This window comes from Prinia subflava, chromosome 10 (assembly GCF_021018805.1).
Source record: "Prinia subflava isolate CZ2003 ecotype Zambia chromosome 10, Cam_Psub_1.2, whole genome shotgun sequence".
Taxonomy (NCBI): domain Eukaryota; kingdom Metazoa; phylum Chordata; class Aves; order Passeriformes; family Cisticolidae; genus Prinia; species Prinia subflava.
The window spans coordinates 9,514,383-9,533,093 of NC_086256.1; the positions used below are offsets into that span (position 1 = coordinate 9,514,383).

At 54.3% G+C, this 18,711-nt stretch overlaps 3 protein-coding genes across 3 annotated transcripts in view; 2 read left to right on the forward strand and 1 right to left on the reverse strand.

The window, feature by feature from the left end:
* Positions 1-2,722, forward strand: part of ZSWIM5 (zinc finger SWIM-type containing 5) — a 97,285-nt gene extending 94,563 nt beyond the window's left edge. Inside the window, exon 14 of the mRNA XM_063407206.1 lies at positions 365-2,722. Within this exon, the coding sequence (XP_063263276.1) occupies positions 365-1,227 (863 nt within the window). The 3' untranslated portion in view covers positions 1,228-2,722. The remainder of the gene's footprint in view (positions 1-364) is intronic.
* A 1,028-nt stretch (positions 2,723-3,750) lies between these two features.
* UROD (uroporphyrinogen decarboxylase) lies at positions 3,751-7,414 on the reverse strand. The gene is given in 11 exon segments (XM_063407210.1): positions 3,751-4,007; positions 4,197-4,263; positions 4,498-4,598; positions 4,737-4,874; positions 5,160-5,321; positions 5,563-5,760; positions 5,858-5,920; positions 6,119-6,198; positions 6,276-6,388; positions 7,156-7,282; positions 7,285-7,414. Coding segments are annotated over 11 exon segments (1,329 nt in total). The 5' UTR covers positions 7,400-7,414; the 3' UTR covers positions 3,751-3,842.
* Positions 7,396-17,223, forward strand: HECTD3 (HECT domain E3 ubiquitin protein ligase 3). The gene is made up of 21 exons (XM_063407209.1): positions 7,396-7,824; positions 7,893-8,053; positions 8,441-8,533; positions 8,788-8,923; positions 9,350-9,465; positions 9,687-9,800; positions 10,168-10,250; positions 10,616-10,781; positions 11,239-11,320; positions 12,219-12,401; positions 12,921-12,973; positions 13,291-13,355; positions 13,790-13,893; positions 14,223-14,342; positions 14,679-14,768; positions 15,108-15,314; positions 15,703-15,832; positions 16,224-16,298; positions 16,501-16,582; positions 16,709-16,780; positions 17,029-17,223. The coding sequence occupies exons 1-21, from the start codon at positions 7,498-7,500 to the stop codon at positions 17,111-17,113; spliced, it is 2,544 nt and encodes an 847-aa protein (XP_063263279.1). The 5' UTR covers positions 7,396-7,497; the 3' UTR covers positions 17,114-17,223.
* Positions 17,224-18,711: the final 1,488 nt, after the last annotated feature.

Here is an 18,711-nt window from a genome sequence, read left to right on the forward strand (position 1 = left end):
ACAGAGATCCTACTCATGCTTAGCCCTGAGAATCTGAGTTCTCCTGAGTCTCTCATTTCTTCCTGGGTAACTGAACTCATCTCAGAGCACCAGCTGACAGGGTTGGGACTGCAGCAGTGGCTGGTTTTGGGACTGGGATGGGTGCCCTGTACTTGGCCCAGGCCAGTGGTGGTCTCTGTGCCCTGCAGTATGGCAGTGTGGGTTGGCCTCTGCCTGTCCTCCCCCCTGCCCTGTCCCTCTTGGTGCAGAGGCAGCGGCTCAGCACTGCTATGGCCTGGTTTTACCCTGTCTCTGGGTCTCAGAGGAGCCCCATGAACTGAGTCAGGTTCCAGGGCTGTGCTGTGACCCTGGTGTTTTCTTGCAGGAGTGAGAGCCCTGGTGAGCATCCTGCAGAGCTGGTACTCGCTGTTCACTCCCACGGAAGCCACCAGCATTGTGGCGGCCACCGTGATGTCGCACAACACCATCCTGCGCCTGAGCCTGGACTACCCGCAGCGGGAAGAGCTGGCCAGCTGTGCCCGCACCCTGGCCCTGCAGTGCGCCATGAAGGACCCCCAGAACTGCGCCCTGTCTGCCTTGACCCTCTGCGAGAAGGACCACATCGCCTTCGAGACCGCCTACCAGATCGTCATCGACGCCGCCTCCACCGGCATGACCTACACCCAGCTCTTCACCATTGCCCGCTACATGGAGCACCGGGGCTACCCACTCCGAGCCTTCAAACTGGCCTCGTTGGCCATGACCCATCTCAACCTGGCCTACAACCAGGACACGCACCCGGCCATCAATGATGTGCTCTGGGCCTGCGCCTTGAGCCACTCTCTGGGCAAAAACGAGCTGGCAGCCATCATCCCACTGGTGGTGAAGAGCGTGCACTGTGCCACAGTGCTCTCGGACATCCTTCGCCGCTGCACCATGACAGCACCAGGGCTGGCCGGCATCCCTGGGCGCAGGAACTCGGGGAAGCTGATGTCCACTGACAAAGCCCCCCTGCGGCAGCTGCTGGACGCGACGATAAGCGCCTACATCAACACCACCCACTCCCGGCTCACCCACATCAGCCCACGGCACTATGGGGAGTTCATCGAGTTCCTCAGCAAGGCCAGGGAGACCTTCCTCCTGGCACAGGACGGGCACATACAGTTCGCCCAGTTCATTGACAATCTTAAACAAATCTACAAAGGCAAGAAAAAACTGATGCTGTTGGTGCGAGAACGGTTTGGGTGAGCCCTGGCTCCTGCCATGCTCACTGGCAGGGTCTGGCCGCAGCACGGGGACTCGGGAGAGAAGAAGGAAGGAAAGTGGAGATCAGCTTCCCCCCCATTGGCAGAGGCTGCTCTGTTCTGGTCTTCTGTTTCTTTATTGTTTGTTTTCTTTTTTTTTTCTTTTTTTTTTTTTTCCTTTAAGTGTTACTCTTTCTTGGATTTAACCATTTCACACACTGAGAGGATCCAGAGATTCCTTGGGCACAAACCAAAAGGCAACCACGGGGAAAAAGGATGGTTTACTCAGCCCCCTGCCCTCCCTTGCCAATACCAAAAGCTAACCTGGAAATCTAATACCTCTTTCCTGAAGGACGTGGTTGCTGGAGGGATACGAAGGTTGCAAAGTGAGAAATCTTTAAAATGATGTGGGGAATTTAACAAAAAAACCGAAAAACCCAAAAAAAAAGGAAAAAAAAAAAAGCGAGCAAAGAAACCTGCGACACTAGAACCTCATGCGTCACCAAAAGCGATGGCTTTGCAGAGCGCTTCTCCCGCCCGCCCGAGACATGCAAACTCCTCTATTTGTGAAGATACTTCAATAAAAACAAGTAAAAGTAACTGTTCTCAGGGATTGCTTACTAAAAGTAACACAAAAAAAAAAAAGCATTTATGATACTGTAAATACTATAGTATATGTGTCAATTATTAAATTGTAAAGTTATAATTATTTATAATTCTGTCTTTTATTTGGGGAATACTTGAAATTGTTGTGGGCTGGGGCGATTATTTTTATTATTGCTATTATTATTATTATTGTTATTATTATTATAACTATTATTTAAAAAACCCACACAAAACCACAGACAAAAAGAGGAGGAGGCACACGAACATTTCTCAGGTTCCCATGGCATTGTCAGCAGCAAGAAGGGTGTGGGGGGGAGGCAAACATCTACTCAACTCACAGCCCTGGGACGGAAGGACAGACGGACAGAGGAGCAGCAGCCCAGCACTGGAGGACAGCAAAAGAAGGAAGTCGGGGCGATGCTCGTTGGGACACACGCAGATGCTGGTGATGGAGGACTCGGCCCATCGCAGGAGCAGGGTGTGAGTGCCTGGGCGGGCACTAGGGCTGCCGGCTCCGGGGGAGGGAGGGGCAGCCGCGCCGCCTTCCTGCACGGTTCCCAGCTCTGTGGTGCAGCCAAAGCTCGGCCCTTCTCAGCTGGCTCCGTGCTGGGGGCACGCTCCAGCCCCAGGCCAGTGGCTCTTCAGTTTTGGTTTGTTTCTTTGCCATCAGGTTGGGAGGGCTGGGGGGGCCAGGGCCGGTCTGGACGGTGACTTGTAGTTAGAGAACGTGCGCTAGTTATCTGCTGTCTGGTTTTAATTTTTTGGCAAGTGACTTGTGTCCGTGCTCTGGCCAGGAACCCAATTGTACTCAGTCTGTGTCGCCACCAAAATAGCAGTCTTCAACCAGTCTGTTTCTCTTTTTTTTCTTCTTTTTTTTTTTTTCTTTTTTTTTTTTGCGTGCGTGCGTGTATGTGTGTGTGCGACCTCTTCATCTGATGTTTAATAATAAAAGGGATGAACGTTACTGCCTGTGTCTCTCCTGCCTTTCTCTGAGTCAGGGGGTCACCAGACTTGTGCAGAGCAGTGTTGCAGCCCCCAGTGGCAGCCAGCTCCTGTGCCCTAAGGAGGGGGACAGAGGGGGACAAGGCATTCCAGCAGCTTCTGTACAGTGTTAGCAGGTCCTTGCCCATGCTGGAGACACTGCCCTATCCATGGCAGCCAGAGCAGCATTTCTGCCCATGGCTTGATCCATCCTGCTGCCAACCTGGACCACAGTGAGTGTGCTGCAGTGTGGAATGAGGGGGCAAGGAGCTGTAACTCAGGGTTCCTGGGCTGCTTTTTGCAGGGCTTGCTAAGCCCCAGGCAAGCTTGGCCCTGAGGATCAGAGGAGGTAGGGAGGTGTGCATGGGGGAACACTCTAGGACCAGGGGTATGGTCCTAAAGAGGCTTTGGGAGCTGGAGGAGGGCCATGGTGCCCTCTGCTGCCATCCCAGCCAATGTGGCAGGGTGCTGGCAGTGCTGTCAGAGGTCCTCCTGCCACTTTGCCCGCTGTCTCTCAGGTGAGTCCTGCTGGGAGTCCCCCAGCCCCTTGAGACTACCCTGGGTTGAGTACACATTGCCCATTCCAACCTGAGCAGTGCTGTGGGACAACTGATGCTGAGCCTCTGCCCCAAGCTCCCAGGCTGTAACCCTGCCAGCCTCAGGCAGCCCACCTTCCCTAGCAGGGCTGAGCGCATCCATCCTCGGGAGATGGCTGTTGTGCCCTGGGCTCACATCCTCAGCTGCAAGCATGGACACTGTGGCCTCGCAGGGAGAGGTACTCTCTACAATATGCTGCCATCCCAGTTCCCCCATTTTGACCTGCAGGATGGGGCTCAGGGGCTCCCCCTCACCACGCAAGCTCCTCAAGCAGCCTGCCATGATTTCCCATCTCCTTCAGGGCCCTCCAGTTCCCCATCCCCAGCCAGAGCCACACGGCTGCTGCAGAGAAGGTCCTGGTTTAATGCTGCAGTCCAACCCAGTGACAACATCGGTGACTGCCCAAACCAGAGTCCTGTCCCCGAGGCCCCAAGCTCAGCTGTGCTTGTTGATATGACGGGAATGAGCGTGCACAGCTTCCACAAAGGCACCCACATGTTCAGGGTTCATGTCAGGGTAGAGGCCATGGCCCAGGTTAGCAATATAGCGTTGGGTCCCAAAACTCTCCAGCATCTTCTTCACCAGCTCGCCAATCTTCTCCTGTAGGTATGGTAGGAAACCACGTGTCAGACCGATCCAGCCTGGGGTATTTCACCCCCACCAGTCCCCCGCAGCTAGCCTGGGGGACTGCTGGGACATGAGCCAGTGCTGCAGGTGGGAAAGCTGAGGCAGAAAGCCCTTAACACAAGCGAGAACTAGCCCCAGTTGCCAGCAATGGCCATGGCTCACCTTGGGTGCATAGAGTGCACATGGATCCAGGTTCCCTTGCAGGGTGATATTTTTTCCTGTCTGTGCACTGCAGCAGGGAGGAAGCAGGTGAGTTGCTGCATGTGGTACAGAGGCTGAGGGCAGCCAGGTGCCTGCAGTCCCCGCCACAGGACACCCAGGACCCCTCAGCACAGCCTTTAGAAGGCTGTGGCCCAACAATCCCCTCCTTTGGAGCAGCAATGTCCAGGCCTTGGATGGCTCAGGGCAGAGTACCTGGCCTAGGATCCTGCCCAGACTCCTGAGCCCTGTGTCAGACTCTTACCGAGCTTCCTGGGGCCGGATGGTCCAGTCGAGACCAACGACCTCGTAACCGGCGTGGGCCAGGTCGCGCAGGGCGTAGTGCGCGTCCTTGGCAAAGATGATCTGGGGAGGGAGGAGATGAGCAGCAACTGCCCCGAGTCAGACCTCTCTCCATGGGCTGGGCGGAGGGAAGCAGGAAGGGATGCACCCCTCTCCAGAAGCCCCCAGATATCAGACTCAATCCGGGCAGCCCTGACTCACCATGGGCACCAGGGGCAGTGCCTCCTCCTTCAGCTTGCTCTTGACAGCCTGGGCAATGTCTCGGATGTAAGGCAGGGCGAAGTCCTGAAACAGCTCTGGGCCCAGGTGCCCTGCATGGGACTCAAACAGCTGAAGCGCCTGCCAGGGACACAGAATGCTTTAGGCTGGAAAAGACCTTTAAGATTACTGAGTCATGGCCACTAACCCAGCACTGCCAAATCCACCAGTAAAGCATGTCCCCAAGTGCCCCATCTAATTATCTATCAAATACCTCCAGGGATGGCAACTCAACCACTTTCCCATGGCACTGGGAGAGAAGCACCTCAGTCCCTCCTCCTCCTAACAGATGCTGGACCCTCTCTGCTCCCTGTCCCCAGTCCCTGCCTTCCTTCTTGGCCCTGTCCCCACTGTCCCAGGACACACCTGCGCTCCAGCAGCCACCTGCCCCACCAGGTAGTCAATGATGACATCAGCCAGCAGCCGTAGCAGTTGGTGGCTTGCCTCGGGGTGACGGTAGAGCCAGCTCTTGGCCTTGGCCATTGTAGTGGAGCCACCACCTTCAATCATGTAGGACATGAGCGTCCACTGTGGGGAGGAGTGAAGTGAGGAGAGTGATGGAGATGAAAGAAGACACAAAGTCCCTGTCACAGTGCTGAAGGCAGGACCTGTGAGCACGCCAGAGCCTGGGGCACAGCTGCTCCTGCACTGAATGCCCGCCTTACGCACCCATGTAGCACCCACAGCTGGGGGTGCCATGGCTGGTCTCACCCCAAGAGGGCAGAGAAGCCCATCAGGGAAACCCACACAGAGGAGCTACATCACTTACTGGTGCCCCCGAGAAGCCGATGAGGGGCACCTTGCCCTCCAGGCTGTGTCGTGTCAGTGTGATGGCCTGGAAGACGTAACCTAACTCTGCAGTGACATCCACCTTCTGTCGCAGTTTCAGCAGATCCTCCACCTCCTTCAGGGGCTCTGTGAACGTGGGTCCTTTGCCAGGGACCATGACAACCTCCATGCCCAGTGCCTGGGGACAGGGGAGAATGGACAAGCAGGAATGGGGCAGCCCTGAACTTTGTCCTGTCACCAGCTGCTGTTCCCATGGCATTGGGCATGGCTCTCACCTGGGGCACCACCAGGATGTCAGAGAAGATGATGGCAGCATCCAGGGGGAATCGTCTTAGTGGCTGCACAGAGGAAGAGGCAATGTTAGTGAGGGGTTGCGACTTCCCTCCCATGGAGGACCTGGTCAAGCACATGAGGCAGTGGAGTCCCCAAGGGCTGCACAGTTTACTGAGGCCACCCAGGATGGCCAGAACCAAGGTTTCTCCCCATGCCCATGTGGGCAGGGAGAGGTGACACACAGACCTCTGAGTGATGCTCACCTGCAGGGTCAGCTCACAGCACAATTTGGGGCTCCGGCAAGTGGCAAAGAAATCCTGTGATGCCCGTGTCTCCCGAAATTCTACAAGGGACCACCACAGATGTTACCGGGTGCTTGCTGTGGCCCCCTCGCTACCCCCTGCGGGCTGCCCCGCTCACCTGGCAGGTACCGCCCCGCCTGCCGCATGCACCACACCGGGGTGTGCTCGGTCTCCTCCCCGCGCGCCGCCCGCAGGAACGTGTCGTTCTTCAGCTTGGGGAAGCCTTTGGGGCTGCGGAGCGAAGAGCGGGAACAGGCCGTCACCCACGACTGGGGCAGAGGGAGCCAGGGTAAGCGGCTCGTCCCCACCCCTTAACCGCAGAAGAGGTTTGTGCCCAGCTGTGACAAATGTGATAAATTCTCCCCACCACAGCCCAGGACTTCCTCCTGCTGAGGTCCGCGGGCCCCACCCCAGGAGACAGGCGATGTGCTGCCCAGGGACCGTGAGATTAAGTAATCGGGGCCACCAGTTGCTCCCGCCTGGAGAGATTTGAGACGAGCGGGGCGCGGGGCGGGCAGTCCTGCACTTCCCCCGGTCTGTGCCAGGCCATGCGTCCCCACCCTCCCCGATCTGGGGCTGCTGGAGTCCGGCCTGCGCCGGGGAGGGAGACCCCCGCAACCGCGGGGCCTACGGGAACAAAGTCCCCCAAAACTTCACTTGGGACCAGTGATTTAACTACCACACCAGTGGCCCTGCTGATCCCTCCCAGGGCAGGATCATCCCCTCCCTCCCCGCCCACAGCCTCTCCACTGACCCAGTACTGGATCCTTGTGCCAGCACCATAATCCCAGGGCCACTCCAGTGCCTCGGGGGTGTCCCCAGAGCCACACCGGTGTCCCCAGTACAGGATCTCAGCACGAAAGCACTACCCCCAGTGCTCCCACAGTGCCAGATGGCCGTTCCCAGAGCCACACCAGTATGCCCCGTGCAGGTGCCAGAACATGGCCCCGTTACCACACCAGGAAGGGACGCAGGCCTGCCCCGTCCCGGTTACTCACAGGAGCCGCTCGTCACCCTCCATCCTCCTGCGCCGCTCCCTGGCCTCTCCGTTGCCTGCCGACGGGGCGAGGTCCGCCGCCGTCCGCCCTGTCCCGCCCCCATCCCGCCCCGCCGGCGCCGCCATCCCGACGTAGTCCCGCCTCTCCTCTCGCCGCCATCTTGGCCCGCCCCCTGCCCGGCCCTCCGTACGCTGCCATCTTGGCCCGCTCCTCGCTCCTCTGTACGTGGCACGGGCGCCGCCATCTTGCTCTACGTCCGTCCGCCGGGCGCCGCCATCTTGCCTGTCGGCGGGCGGGGTTCGCCGTAAACCGGAGGGGCGCGGAGCCGGTGCCCGGAGCGCGATGCGGGCGGGCGGGGAGGCTCCGCACCAGGTGCTGGGCCGGCTGCGGTTCCTGCTGCAGTGCAGCGAGTGCTTCCGCCGCGCCCAGGCGCTGCCCGCCGCGCTCTGCTACGTGCCGCGGGAGGTGCAGTACAAGATCTGCAAGGACCCCTCGGCCGCCGCGGCCGGCGCCGCCCGCAGCCTGCTCAGCGTGTGGGACAGCCCGGGGCCGGCGCGGGGCGGCAAGCGGGCGGCGCGGGCCACGATCGAGGTGCGGAAGGGCGGCTGCCTGCGCGCCACCGGCGAGGAGTACTGCAACGGCGCCGGGCTCTGGGTCAAGCTCAGCAAGGTAACGCGGGTGCGGCCGCCCGCGAAGGGCCCAGCCCGGCCTCGCCTGACCGCCGGCTGTCCCCACAGGAGCAGCTGGAGGAGTACCGGAGCGGCTGCGATCTCGAGGAGGGATGGGTGCTGGTGTGCAAGCATGCCGACGGCGGGGACCGGCTGGTGCCCGTGGAGTCCACGGAGCGGATCCAGCGGCAGCAGCAGCTCTTCGGGGTGGATTACAAACCCGTCATCAGGTGTGGGGCCGCCGCGGTCCCGCTGGGTCCCCGGGAGCGCGGAGGTGCTCGCTTCTGTGCGGGCTCGGGATGCTGCCCCACGGTCCCTCCTTCCTTGGGCTGGGGAACCCCCGGCCTGCTTGGACGGTTTGCATGGAAGTGAGGCAAGAGGGATGCCCGATGCGGAGTGAACTGGGTTTGGTTCAGGCACTGTGCTTTTCACATGCCCAGCGGGGTGTGGAAGTAGACACGGTTGGAAAGTAAAAGGCAGCAGATGATGTTGGAAGTGATGGAGGATGGAGCACGGTGGGGCTTTAAACCCAAATCTTCACCTTAGAACTACTCCTCGATCACCAACTTCTTGTTCCTCCTGGGATGTTCTTACTCCACTTCTCTGTGTTGTTTCAGATGGGAGCAGGTGGTGGATCTGACATACTCCCTGCGCCTTGGAGCAAAGCCTAGGCCCATGGAGCAGGATGAAGCTGCAGTAGAGAAGCTTCGGTATGAATTGCTTCCTGGCTTTTGCTATGGTGGGGGACAAGCTCCTGACTCTTGTGACTGTCCAGACAGCTGTCTGCTGCAGACCTGGGGAGAGGGGGGAAAGGCGGGCAGCTCTGCACAGCAGTCTTGTCCCAGCTATGCCTGCAAAAAGCAGGAAACCGAGCAAGACAAGCAGGATACAGACTGTCCTTTTTTGACCCATTAGCCTGGCTGCCTCTGGCTCTCCAAATCCAGTAATCCCTTCTCCATGCTAGGTTTGTGCCCCCAACATGGACTTATGAATGTGATGAAGACCTGGTGCATTTTCTGTATGATCACATTGGGAAGGAGGATGAGAACTTGGGCAGTGTTAAGCAGTACGTGGACAGCATCGATGTCTCGTCCTACACGGTGGGTTAAAGGGACAAGGCTATATCAGCCCCGCTGTGCCATGGGGCTGGGGAGCATGCATAGTGCTTGCTATGCTGCTCTGGCCTGAACTGAACTCTGGGGATGTGGGAGAAAAGCCTGGCGACTATCATGCTGCATGTTGTGTAATATAGCCCTTGCAGGGACAGTGTTTTAAGAAGCCAGCTGCAAAGCTGATTTTAGGAAGGGTTTGATACTCTGTGCTGTGTGTGTGACCCCAGAGCACTTCGGAGGGTCAACCCCAGTGTCCTGTGTGCTCTGTACTCCTGGTGTCTACGCGCAGCCCAGTAAAGGGAGCAGGCCAATGTGATGCCCTCTGACACTAAGATTCATGATGAAAGTAACCACTAAAGAGAAGTTAATCCTGCACCCATCTGATTTTCCTTTCATTCACTTGCCCTCTTCCAGGAGGACTTTAATGTGTCATGCCTGACTGACAGCCATGCTGACACATACTGGGAGAGTGATGGGTCCCAGGGCCAGCACTGGGTTCGGCTCAACATGAAGAAAGGCACCATTGTCAAGTGAGTCATCTCTGTCTGCTCTGCGTGGTGGCTAGTGACTGGGCAAACTTTGCCACTCCCTCTCTGCCTGAGCGGCCCAAATTTGCCTTGCACTCCCTGCCTCTCAGCTGTAACTCTGGCGCTGGGCTGGAAGGGGTTTTAACATTGTCACAGGGCCCTGGGAATCCCAGTTTGGTTCAGATGCAGTTGCCTTCTCCTTAACGTCCTGCTTCCCTTTGCAGGAAACTGCTGCTGACAGTGGATACCACTGATGAGAACTTCATGCCCAAGCGTGTTGCTGTGTATGGGGGCGAGGGGGACAATCTGAAGAAACTGAACGACGTCGGCATTGATGAGTGAGTGGGTGGAGGTGCACAGGGTGTCCTGGCTCTTGCAGGGGCCCAAGGTGCTGAACACTGGCCTTAAGCAATCATGCAGTACCAGCTGGGCTCCCTGGGATGCAGGTTCACTCGGCCTACAGTAGCATAGTATGGTCATTGGGCTCTCCTCATCTGCCTGTGGGACACATCAGAATCATGGTACTGGGACGTGAGTCACCAGCAGGTTCAGGCATTCAGCTGTATTGTTACCAAGAACTGAGTTCTTGGTATTGGCTCCCATTTCAAAAGATGCAAACCATCTTCCCTTACAAGTGTCCGAGTGGATTTTGGCAGGATGGGTGAGGAAACAGCCTTCAGTAACTCATCTGTGCTGTGTTTGCAGGAGCTATATCGGGGATGTGTGCATCCTTGAGGACATGACGACACACCTGCCTGTCATCGAGATCCGGATTGTGGAGTGCAGAGGTAGGGCTGGCTGTTGTGGCCACATCCATAATGCACCTGTAAAATACTTTACATTAAGAGTTTGTTCTATGACTTGCACTTCTCCCTGTGGGCTGTTTTAGATGGTATTCAAAAGAACTATGGGAAACTCCTGGGAGATCTCAAGTTTTGCAAGTTCTCAGCTTTCATCCTATCTTTCTCTGCCTTCAATTATTTTTTTCCTGTAAATGCCCTGCTTCCTCTTCACATTTGAGGCTCTCAGTGCCCAGCCCCAGAGCTGGTGGAGCCGGTACATTCCTACTGTTTTTGCTTATAGACCTCCTATGCTTAATTTAAGGCTTGCTTTCTTGTGATCTTCACATATCATCCATGGTCTTCCTTGGCAGATGATGGGATTGACGTTCGTATCCGAGGCATCAAAATCAAATCCTCCCGACAGAGGGACCTGGGGCTCAGTGCTGACATGTTCCAGCTGCCCAATTTGGTGCGTTACCCCCGCCTGGAAGGGACTGACCCTGACCTGCTGTACCGCCGGGCTGTGCTCATTCAAAGGTACCGTGTGGAGGGGAGCAGGCAGGTGCCATTGCCTGCAGGGATTGATGCCATCTCCAGCATGTGCATGGCTGGAAGCTGTAAAACTATGATACTCCTCTTGAGACAGACGTCCTGGACACTGGAGAAAATAGGAGTCTTTTGGGAACAAAGTGGGCTCTCTGATGCTTTCAAAGGAATTCTGTAGCTCAAGTTTACAGTGCCTTGTGTGTCACAAGCACAACGTACCTGTGCAGTGTTGGGGGCAGGTATATGCAGAGTCGCTTGTAAGGGATGCAAAATCCATGCAGTGCCCAGGGAGTGGGAATTTAGTACCAAAGGCTCCATGATGTAAAAAACTATGCTGCGTTTGGTTTGGATCAATTATTTTTCTGCTTGTGTTCAGGGATATGTGGTCTGCAACAGACTTGTGCAGATCCCCATCACTCCTTGTTGCAATACCTTCTTTGGGATTTAGGTTCATCAAGCTCCTGGACAGTGTTCTGCATCACTTGGTGCCAGCCTGGGACCACACTGTTGGCACATTCAGCAAACTCAAGGTGAGCAGTTGGTTCTGTGTCGTGTTGGGGCCTCAGTCTGGCAGGGTGATGGTACTCGTGGGAAGGGAGGCAGCCAGGGCTTGTTGCCTTTAAAGCAGCTGGAGGGAAATACCTTTCTGAGCTCAGGTCACTAACACTGTGAGAGGCAATACTGTTTATTTTCCTGCTAAACTGCTGATGTAGAAGCATATAGCTGTGGGCTAACAAGTGGACTCAGACCAGAACATTTCATCCTCAAAGGGGCTTGGATCATAGCAGCCCTGGCCATGCAATCTGGATGCACATCCCCTCCAAGATCTCAGCCCAGGACGCTCTGTTCCTGTGCTCCCTGCCAGCAGCTTTGAGCTGGCTTTTCCAAACATCAAGGCTTTTACCAGTAACATTTTTCATGGCTTTAATAAGCTTTTGCTTTTCATGCTTTGCATAGTGCTGAGTTCATTCCTCCAGTTGTCTGTTTTCCTTATATCCTCTCCAAGAATACACATGCTGGACATTACCAGGATAGCCCCATTCTGTGTGTTTCCAGGCCTAGTGTCAGAAAGCACTGTAATTCCTGTGCCAGGTCAATATGGGACCTAAAGCATTTGAGGGTTCTTGTTTGTTTAGAGGAACTGGCTTTGATTGCAATTAAAAGGGATAGTAAGACCAGAGTTCTGGTGAGAGTGAGGGTGAAGGAGAGTCTAAGCAACACTGGAGTGTGAGCATCAGATGACAGCTGGTGGACTGAGCTTGTTATCTCCCTTAAGCCAGAATGTAGAATCTTTCAGAGGCAGAGGGGGAGCAAATACTGTCAATGAGAATATGTCTGTGTGGGAAGGCCCTGGGAAAGGGAGAAACGTGATGGTGCAGTGGCTTCAGCAGAAAGTAGGTGACAGGTTTTGTGCATCCCTGTTGGCAGCACATCAAGCAGTTCTTGCTGCTGTCCAAGAAGCGCACAGCTCTCATTACCCAGTGCCTGAAGGACTCGGAGACCAGCAAGCCCAACTTCATGCCAAAGCTCTACATTAACCGACGCCTGGCCATGGAGCACCGGGACAACCCTGCCCTGGACCCCAGCTGCAAGAACGCTGTCTTCACCCAGGTACTGTCCCTGCTGCTCTGGGGAGAGTGGGGCATCCCAAAATCAAAATTATCTGCATTAAGATGGGTGGAAGGGACAGCTTGGAGCTGGAGATAGACCAAGCCTTCAAGGCCTCTTCACATGGCTCACAGGCTCTATAATTACATTTGCTGATGGTCCCATATCCAGGAATAATATCTAGAAGGGATTTGGGATCTCTGAGTTGAAATCTATACTCTGTCCTGGATGCTCTCTGTGGCATGTTGTTAAAGGAGAGTGTTACAATCCTGTTGAATTAAAAAGGCAGCAAAGTTCTTGTGTGACAACAGTCAAGTAGCTGCATACAGTTCTGTGTTGTTTTACAGCAATGCTGATCTTCCTGTGCGCATTCTCTCCCCATCTCCAATAGATCTGGGGCTCTGTGTGTGCACAAATACCCCAAACTGCTGTGAGACTTATGTGTTTGATGTACCTGCCTTTATATGGCACCAGTTCCCCCTGGAGAGGGGATACTTACTTTGATTGTCTCTGCTTGTTCAGGTATATGAAGGCCTGAAACCCTCAGACAAGCTTGAAAAGCCTCTAGATTATAGGTAAGCAGTGTCTCGGGGAGGTAAGGAACCGTGCAGTGCTGGCAGCTGTGTCCTGTCACAGCAGGGTGTTTGGGAAGCCCATGTCCTGTACTCTGGAGGGGGTTTGCTAGGACAGGAGCTAGCTCAGCCATGGGATCATGGCGTGTTCCCCAAGGTGTCATCTCCCTACTGAGGATGCAGCCATCTCTGGAGATTGAGATCTTATCCTGTCCTAAACTCATACTGCTCCACCCTAGTCCCTTGATGTCCCTGCTGTGCCTGTCCCAGCGTGTCCCTGGCTTTGAGCAGCACCTCAGGTGATGCCTGGTTCTCCACAGGTGGCCGTTGCGTTATGACCAGTGGTGGGAATGCAAGTTTATCGCAGAGGGCATCATCGACCAAGGTAGGGACTGCAGGAAGCCAGAGCTCCTCTGGAGCTCTCTGGGGTTGATGAGGTGACTGTTGCTGTAGGTGCTTTTGGTTGGTCCCAGTGTTAATTTCCATGGAGGAGAGAGGGAGGGCAGGTTGCCTTGTCCTGCCACCCCTGGCTGTGTTCCAGATAAAGGGTGCTGTTTGCTGGGAGGGGGACCAAACTTCCATTAGTCACTAACAGGAGCTTTACTAGTGCCAGTGATCCTTCTGGCTGTTCTCCACAGGCCAGGCAAGGATGTTATTTCTCTTGTCTTAGTTTCTCCAATGCCATAAGGCTCTAACAGGAGCCTTCTGCTCAACCCAGGCCCAGGTTGGACCAGAAGTCCTCATCTTTGTTCCATAACTCTGAGGATCAGCACATGGGGAATTTACATCACTAAAACTGCCCTTCTTTTGGGGTTGCAGGTGGTGGTTTTCGGGACAGCCTAGCAGACATGTCAGAGGAGCTGTGCCCCAGCTCAGCAGACACCCCTGTGCCTCTGCCCTTCTTCGTGCGCACATCCAACCAGGTGCTGTGTGTTGGAATGTTTGGGGCAAACCCTTCCATGCCTGGCAATGCAGCACTGTCCCCTTGCATGCCAGGGACATATACCTATTTTTCTGGGTCCAAAGCTTTTCTTTGTGAGGGGTTGGGTAGGCTGCTCTGCGGCATTTCATTTTAGAATATGCTGCCAAGTGCCTGGGTACTGGTCTCTCACTGGGAATATTGCCAAGGGGGATGGGGCTTTAGCCCACTTCTGCTGTGAGAAGTGCCCCAAGGCATGGCAGGAGTAGCCTGTGGTGTTTCAGCATGCTGTGCTGAAATTATGACTTGGAGTTTTGCCTCTCGCTCCTACAGGGTAATGGCACTGGAGAAGCCAGGGACATGTATGTCCCCAACCCCTCCTGTAAAGACTTCCCAAAGTATGAATGGATTGGGCAGATCATGGGAGCAGCTCTGAGGGGCAAGGATTTTCTGGTAAGTTCTCAACCCCATCCCTCTGAGAAGATTTGCTGCAAAGAGAGTTGATAGCCCTCTCCTGCAGCCTGTCTGACAGAAGCATGGGAAGGCTCTGTGGTCACTGGGACAAGAGGTGTTTGGGGCCAAAGCAGTTTGGAGAACTCACAGCCTGAGTTTTGGAGGATGCTGCTGAGAGCTTGGGAGATAGTGTTTGGTCTCTACTCAGCTACCATGAGCTCTGCATGTGGAGGGGGGAAGTAGGGAAGCCTCTTTGTGTCTGCATTGAGTCCTATCTCCACCTTTGGGGAGATTTCTTTCTGATACAGACTCAATAAAATCTCTTTTCTTCTTCAGGTCCTGGCTCTTCCTGGCTTTGTATGGAAACAATTAACAGGGGAAGAGGTCAGCTGGAGCAAAGACTTCCCTGCTGTGGACTCTGTGTTGGTGAGAGGGTCTGGGAGGCTGTGCCTATCTTATTCCTTGTGGTACTCACTGATTTGTGTCCCTGTCCTCATGTACTTGCTTCCTCTTATGATATGTCAAATAAACACAACAAAGGGCAACTTTTAGCTACAATGACACACCAAATGCTGCTACGGAGATGCAGCCATGCTGACTGCTGCTTCAAGCATGCAATGGCCCAAGGTCTGCTAAACAGCTTTAGGGCAGCATATTCCATGTTGTGTCACTGTCACTTGTCTGGGAAGGGAGAAGATGAGGACTTGGGCACATCACTGCTCTCTGGCTGTCTCTCTAACATGCACTTACTTGGTGCCTGGACAGGTGAAGCTCCTGGAGGTGATGGAAGTAATGGATAAAGACGCCTTTGAGTTCAAATTTGGAAATGAGCTGACCTACACGACAGTGCTGAGTGACCAGCGTATGGTGGAGCTGATCCCCAATGGCAGCAACACGGCTGTGCGCTACGAGGACCGCAAGGAGTTCATCCGCCTGGTGCAAAAGGCTCGGCTGGAGGAGAGCAAGGAGCAGGTGACACTGTCCCACTCTTTGGGTGTCCATTGGCTCCCAGAGACCTGCCCCCAGCCTGTTTCTGGTAAAATGCACCATGGTTGGTGTCTTGTGCTCATTAAGGCAATGGCATCCAACCCTTTCTGTGGGGTCCTGGAGCCTATGGAGACGCTGAGAAGTGAAGTGGCTTCTAGTGGCATAGGTGATGGGGGTTTTATTCACAGCTCTGGCACAGGCTTTCTGAATGAACAGGGATGCATCTCTCTGGATCGTGTCTCCTGTTTCTTCAGGTTCCTTGGAGCATATGCAAAGCAGTCACATGGCTTGAATCCAGTAGAGTCCCTAGGCGCAACCATGAGTCAGGGAAATCGACGAGACATGCTGCTTACCTGCCTTGTCTCCTTTTCAGATCATGGCCATGCAGGCTGGGCTGCTGAAGGTGGTGCCCCAAGCTGTTCTTGACCTCCTTACGTGGCAGGAGCTGGAAAAAAAGGTCTGTGGAGACCCTGAAGTCACAGTTGATGCCCTGAAGAGGCTCAGTAAGTGAAGGGCTTTGCTGAAAACTCTCTTCCTGAAAACAAGACTGTCTTCTGTCTGTCCTGGCACAAGGAGAAATGTGAGAGGCTATTATTAGCCTTCCTTACAGTGAGAATATGGTCCTATATACTTCTTGCCTTTAGCTGGGTGCCCTTGGGGACAGGAGTGTCCTTTGACTCCATCCTGGGCCTCATAGTAGAGGCTGGGGCATCCCTAGGCTGCCAGTATCTGAGCCCCTGTGGAGCTGAGATGTGGATCTGGCTGTGCTTCCTGGGAGGGGGCTGACTATATATATTCCTTGCACCTTGTGTCTGTATATATATTTGGCCCCACTGCCAAAGAGGGAGAAGCACAGATCTTTATTAAACTCTTTTTCTGTATCCTTTCTGACAGCCCGGTTTGAGGACTTTGAGCCACAGGATACCCGTATTCAGTACTTCTGGGAGGCACTCAATAACTTCACCAATGGTGAGCAATTTGCTCTGTCTGTGCGTATCTTGTGCTATGACAGCTCCTGCCTGCTGGCTTGGAGCTGGGAGGGAAACCACTCAAGGAAAGTAAGCAGCTGGGCTGAAGGGACTGCTTGCTAGTGCTGGGAATTCCTGGAAGCAGCTGTACTGCCTCTCAGGTCTTTCTAGGGTTTGCTGATGTCTTTGCTTTTCCTTCACAGAGGATCGCAGCCGGTTCCTCAGATTTGTCACTGGCAGAAGTCGCCTTCCAGCACGGATCTACATCTATCCAGACAAGATGGGGTAAGTCCATTGTCCATTCTTTTGTAGCCTGCAAGGCTGACAGATCCCACACGAAAGGAATGGGTTGTCTGTGCTCCCTGCCTCACTGGCCTGCTGGTTCTAACCAGTTTGTCACCTTCTCCCCAGCTCAGAGACAACAGATGCTTTGCCAGAGTCATCCACCTGCTCCAGCACTCTCTTCCTGCCCAACTATGCCACGTAAGTTTTGATGCTTCCCTGTGGCTGGGGGACTGTGTGTGGGCTCTGTTCTTAACCTTGGTGCTGCCATTGGGCCCCATCACCTTGCCACATATCCCCTGCCTGTCCCACATGGGCTGAGTTTCTCTCTGTGAGCCCTGGTGAAGCATATCTCCATTTCAGAAAACATCTTGTCCTCTCAACTGGCAAATGCAGCAATGGCAGCTCCTCTTTATCTTTATTTTTTTTTTCCTTCCTGCCATCCCTAGAGCCAAGGTATGTGAAGAGAAGTTGCGCTATGCTGCCTATAACTGTGTGGCCATTGACACAGATATGAGCCCATGGGAAGAGTGATGTTGCAGCCTGACCAAGCAGCATGGACAATTGTTCAAGAAAACCATGCAGTGGGAAGCATTCCCTTGTCCCCACGGGATGTGTATATATAATAAATATATAGGTGTGAAGCCTGGCTCTCAGCAGTGCACATGAAGGGTTGGGTCTTCAGCAGGGTGGGAGCTAGCTTGGATTGTAAATGTGATTTCTATGGTGGAACCCTGGCTGAGCCCTCATGCATCAGAAAGGTCTGGGAGACTTTTTGTAATGAGTTTCTTCTCCACATCTTCTTGTAGCTCCACAATGCTTGCTCCTTCCAGGCTGTGCTTTCTCAGACAAAAATGGGGTAAGGAGAAAAAGCTGCACAGCAGCTTACAGCACAGGACAGAGAGCTGTGAGCTGCTGTAGAGACAGTGGAGTAGCCAAGATGCTCAGTGTGTCCTGACCACACTCTGTTGCCTTGTTCCTGCTGTCACATGAGGTCAGTGGAAATCAGACCATTTATCTAGGATTAAGAAGAATGGGGCAGGCTGGTGGCAGGTGCTGCAGGGGTGCCCTTGGCCACCAGGTGTCACAACAGACCTGCACAGCAGGACTGTGGGTGCTTCCAAAGGGACTCCCATGCTTTTACATCACACAAAATCTGAGTTCCTGTCCCTGGCACCTCTTGTACAGCAGTGACTGCTGGGGAAGCTGCTCCCTCACAGTGGGTGGGAACTGTCTGCTTCCCTTTTGTTCTTTTAGTTCTGCATCCAGCATGCTGGTGGCCTGGCAGCTGTTCTCCCAGGCTCTTTGAGCCTCATTTTACCCCTGAATGCCAGTATTACAACTAATCTATTCTAGTTCTCATGCATATCTGCCGTCAGGGCCGAGTTCATCTTCCAGACTGCAGAGGTTAAAGCAGTAGCAGGCATGGCAGTGCCAGGCTCTGCTCCTCGCTCTTGTCCATGGGAAAGGACATGCAGGTTTCAGGTGAATAGGAAAAGCATTTGCCCTGGGGCAGTGTAGAAACTGGGTACCAAGAGCTGGAGCTCCTTGAGCAGATGGACACTGTGAGTGAGGGGTGGGTAATGAAATCTTTACAACTTCTTGGAAATACTTGTGGATCTTCCCAGGTCTAGGCAGGGCTAGTAATTGCCTGTCACTGGGAGCTGCTAGATGTTAGTCTACATTTATACATTTATACTTTCAGCTCCATGTTCAGCCTGTGTGGTCTGTTGGACCTCCTCTACTGTGAGTCACAGTCATTGGGGCTACACTGGAGTGGGGCTGATGCTGTGAGTTAAGATTTATCCTGTCTTAATGTTTTATGGCTTTCTCTTCTATTGAAGGAGTATGTTATCCAGAAATCATTTCCAGTTGTAAACAAAGTCCTTCACTAGTTTCTTTTGAAACATATTCCCAGATCTGCTGAGGAGGGTTGTTGCTAAAAGGGATGTAGGACCAGGAAGGAGCATGTGCTGCCATCTCCTTCATCGTGGTGAGTAGCGAGATCACAGGGTGAATGGGGAAACTGTTTATGGCAGCCCTTGCCTGCAGCAGGGCCTTCCATGCTCAGCTGGGTGGGTGTGAAGTCCTGTCTGCTGGAGGAGGTCTTTTGTAAATCCCAGAGTTGTTTC

Coding starts and splice junctions, on each gene's coding strand:
- HECTD3 (XM_063407209.1), top strand. CDS start 7,498: ATGCGGGCGGGCGGGGAGGCTCCGCACCAGGTGCTGGGCCGGCTGCGG. Junction 8,534..8,787: donor GCTGCAGTAGAGAAGCTTCG/GTATGAATTGCT, acceptor TCTCCATGCTAG/GTTTGTGCCCCCAACATGGA. Junction 11,321..12,218: donor GCACATTCAGCAAACTCAAG/GTGAGCAGTTGG, acceptor CCCTGTTGGCAG/CACATCAAGCAGTTCTTGCT.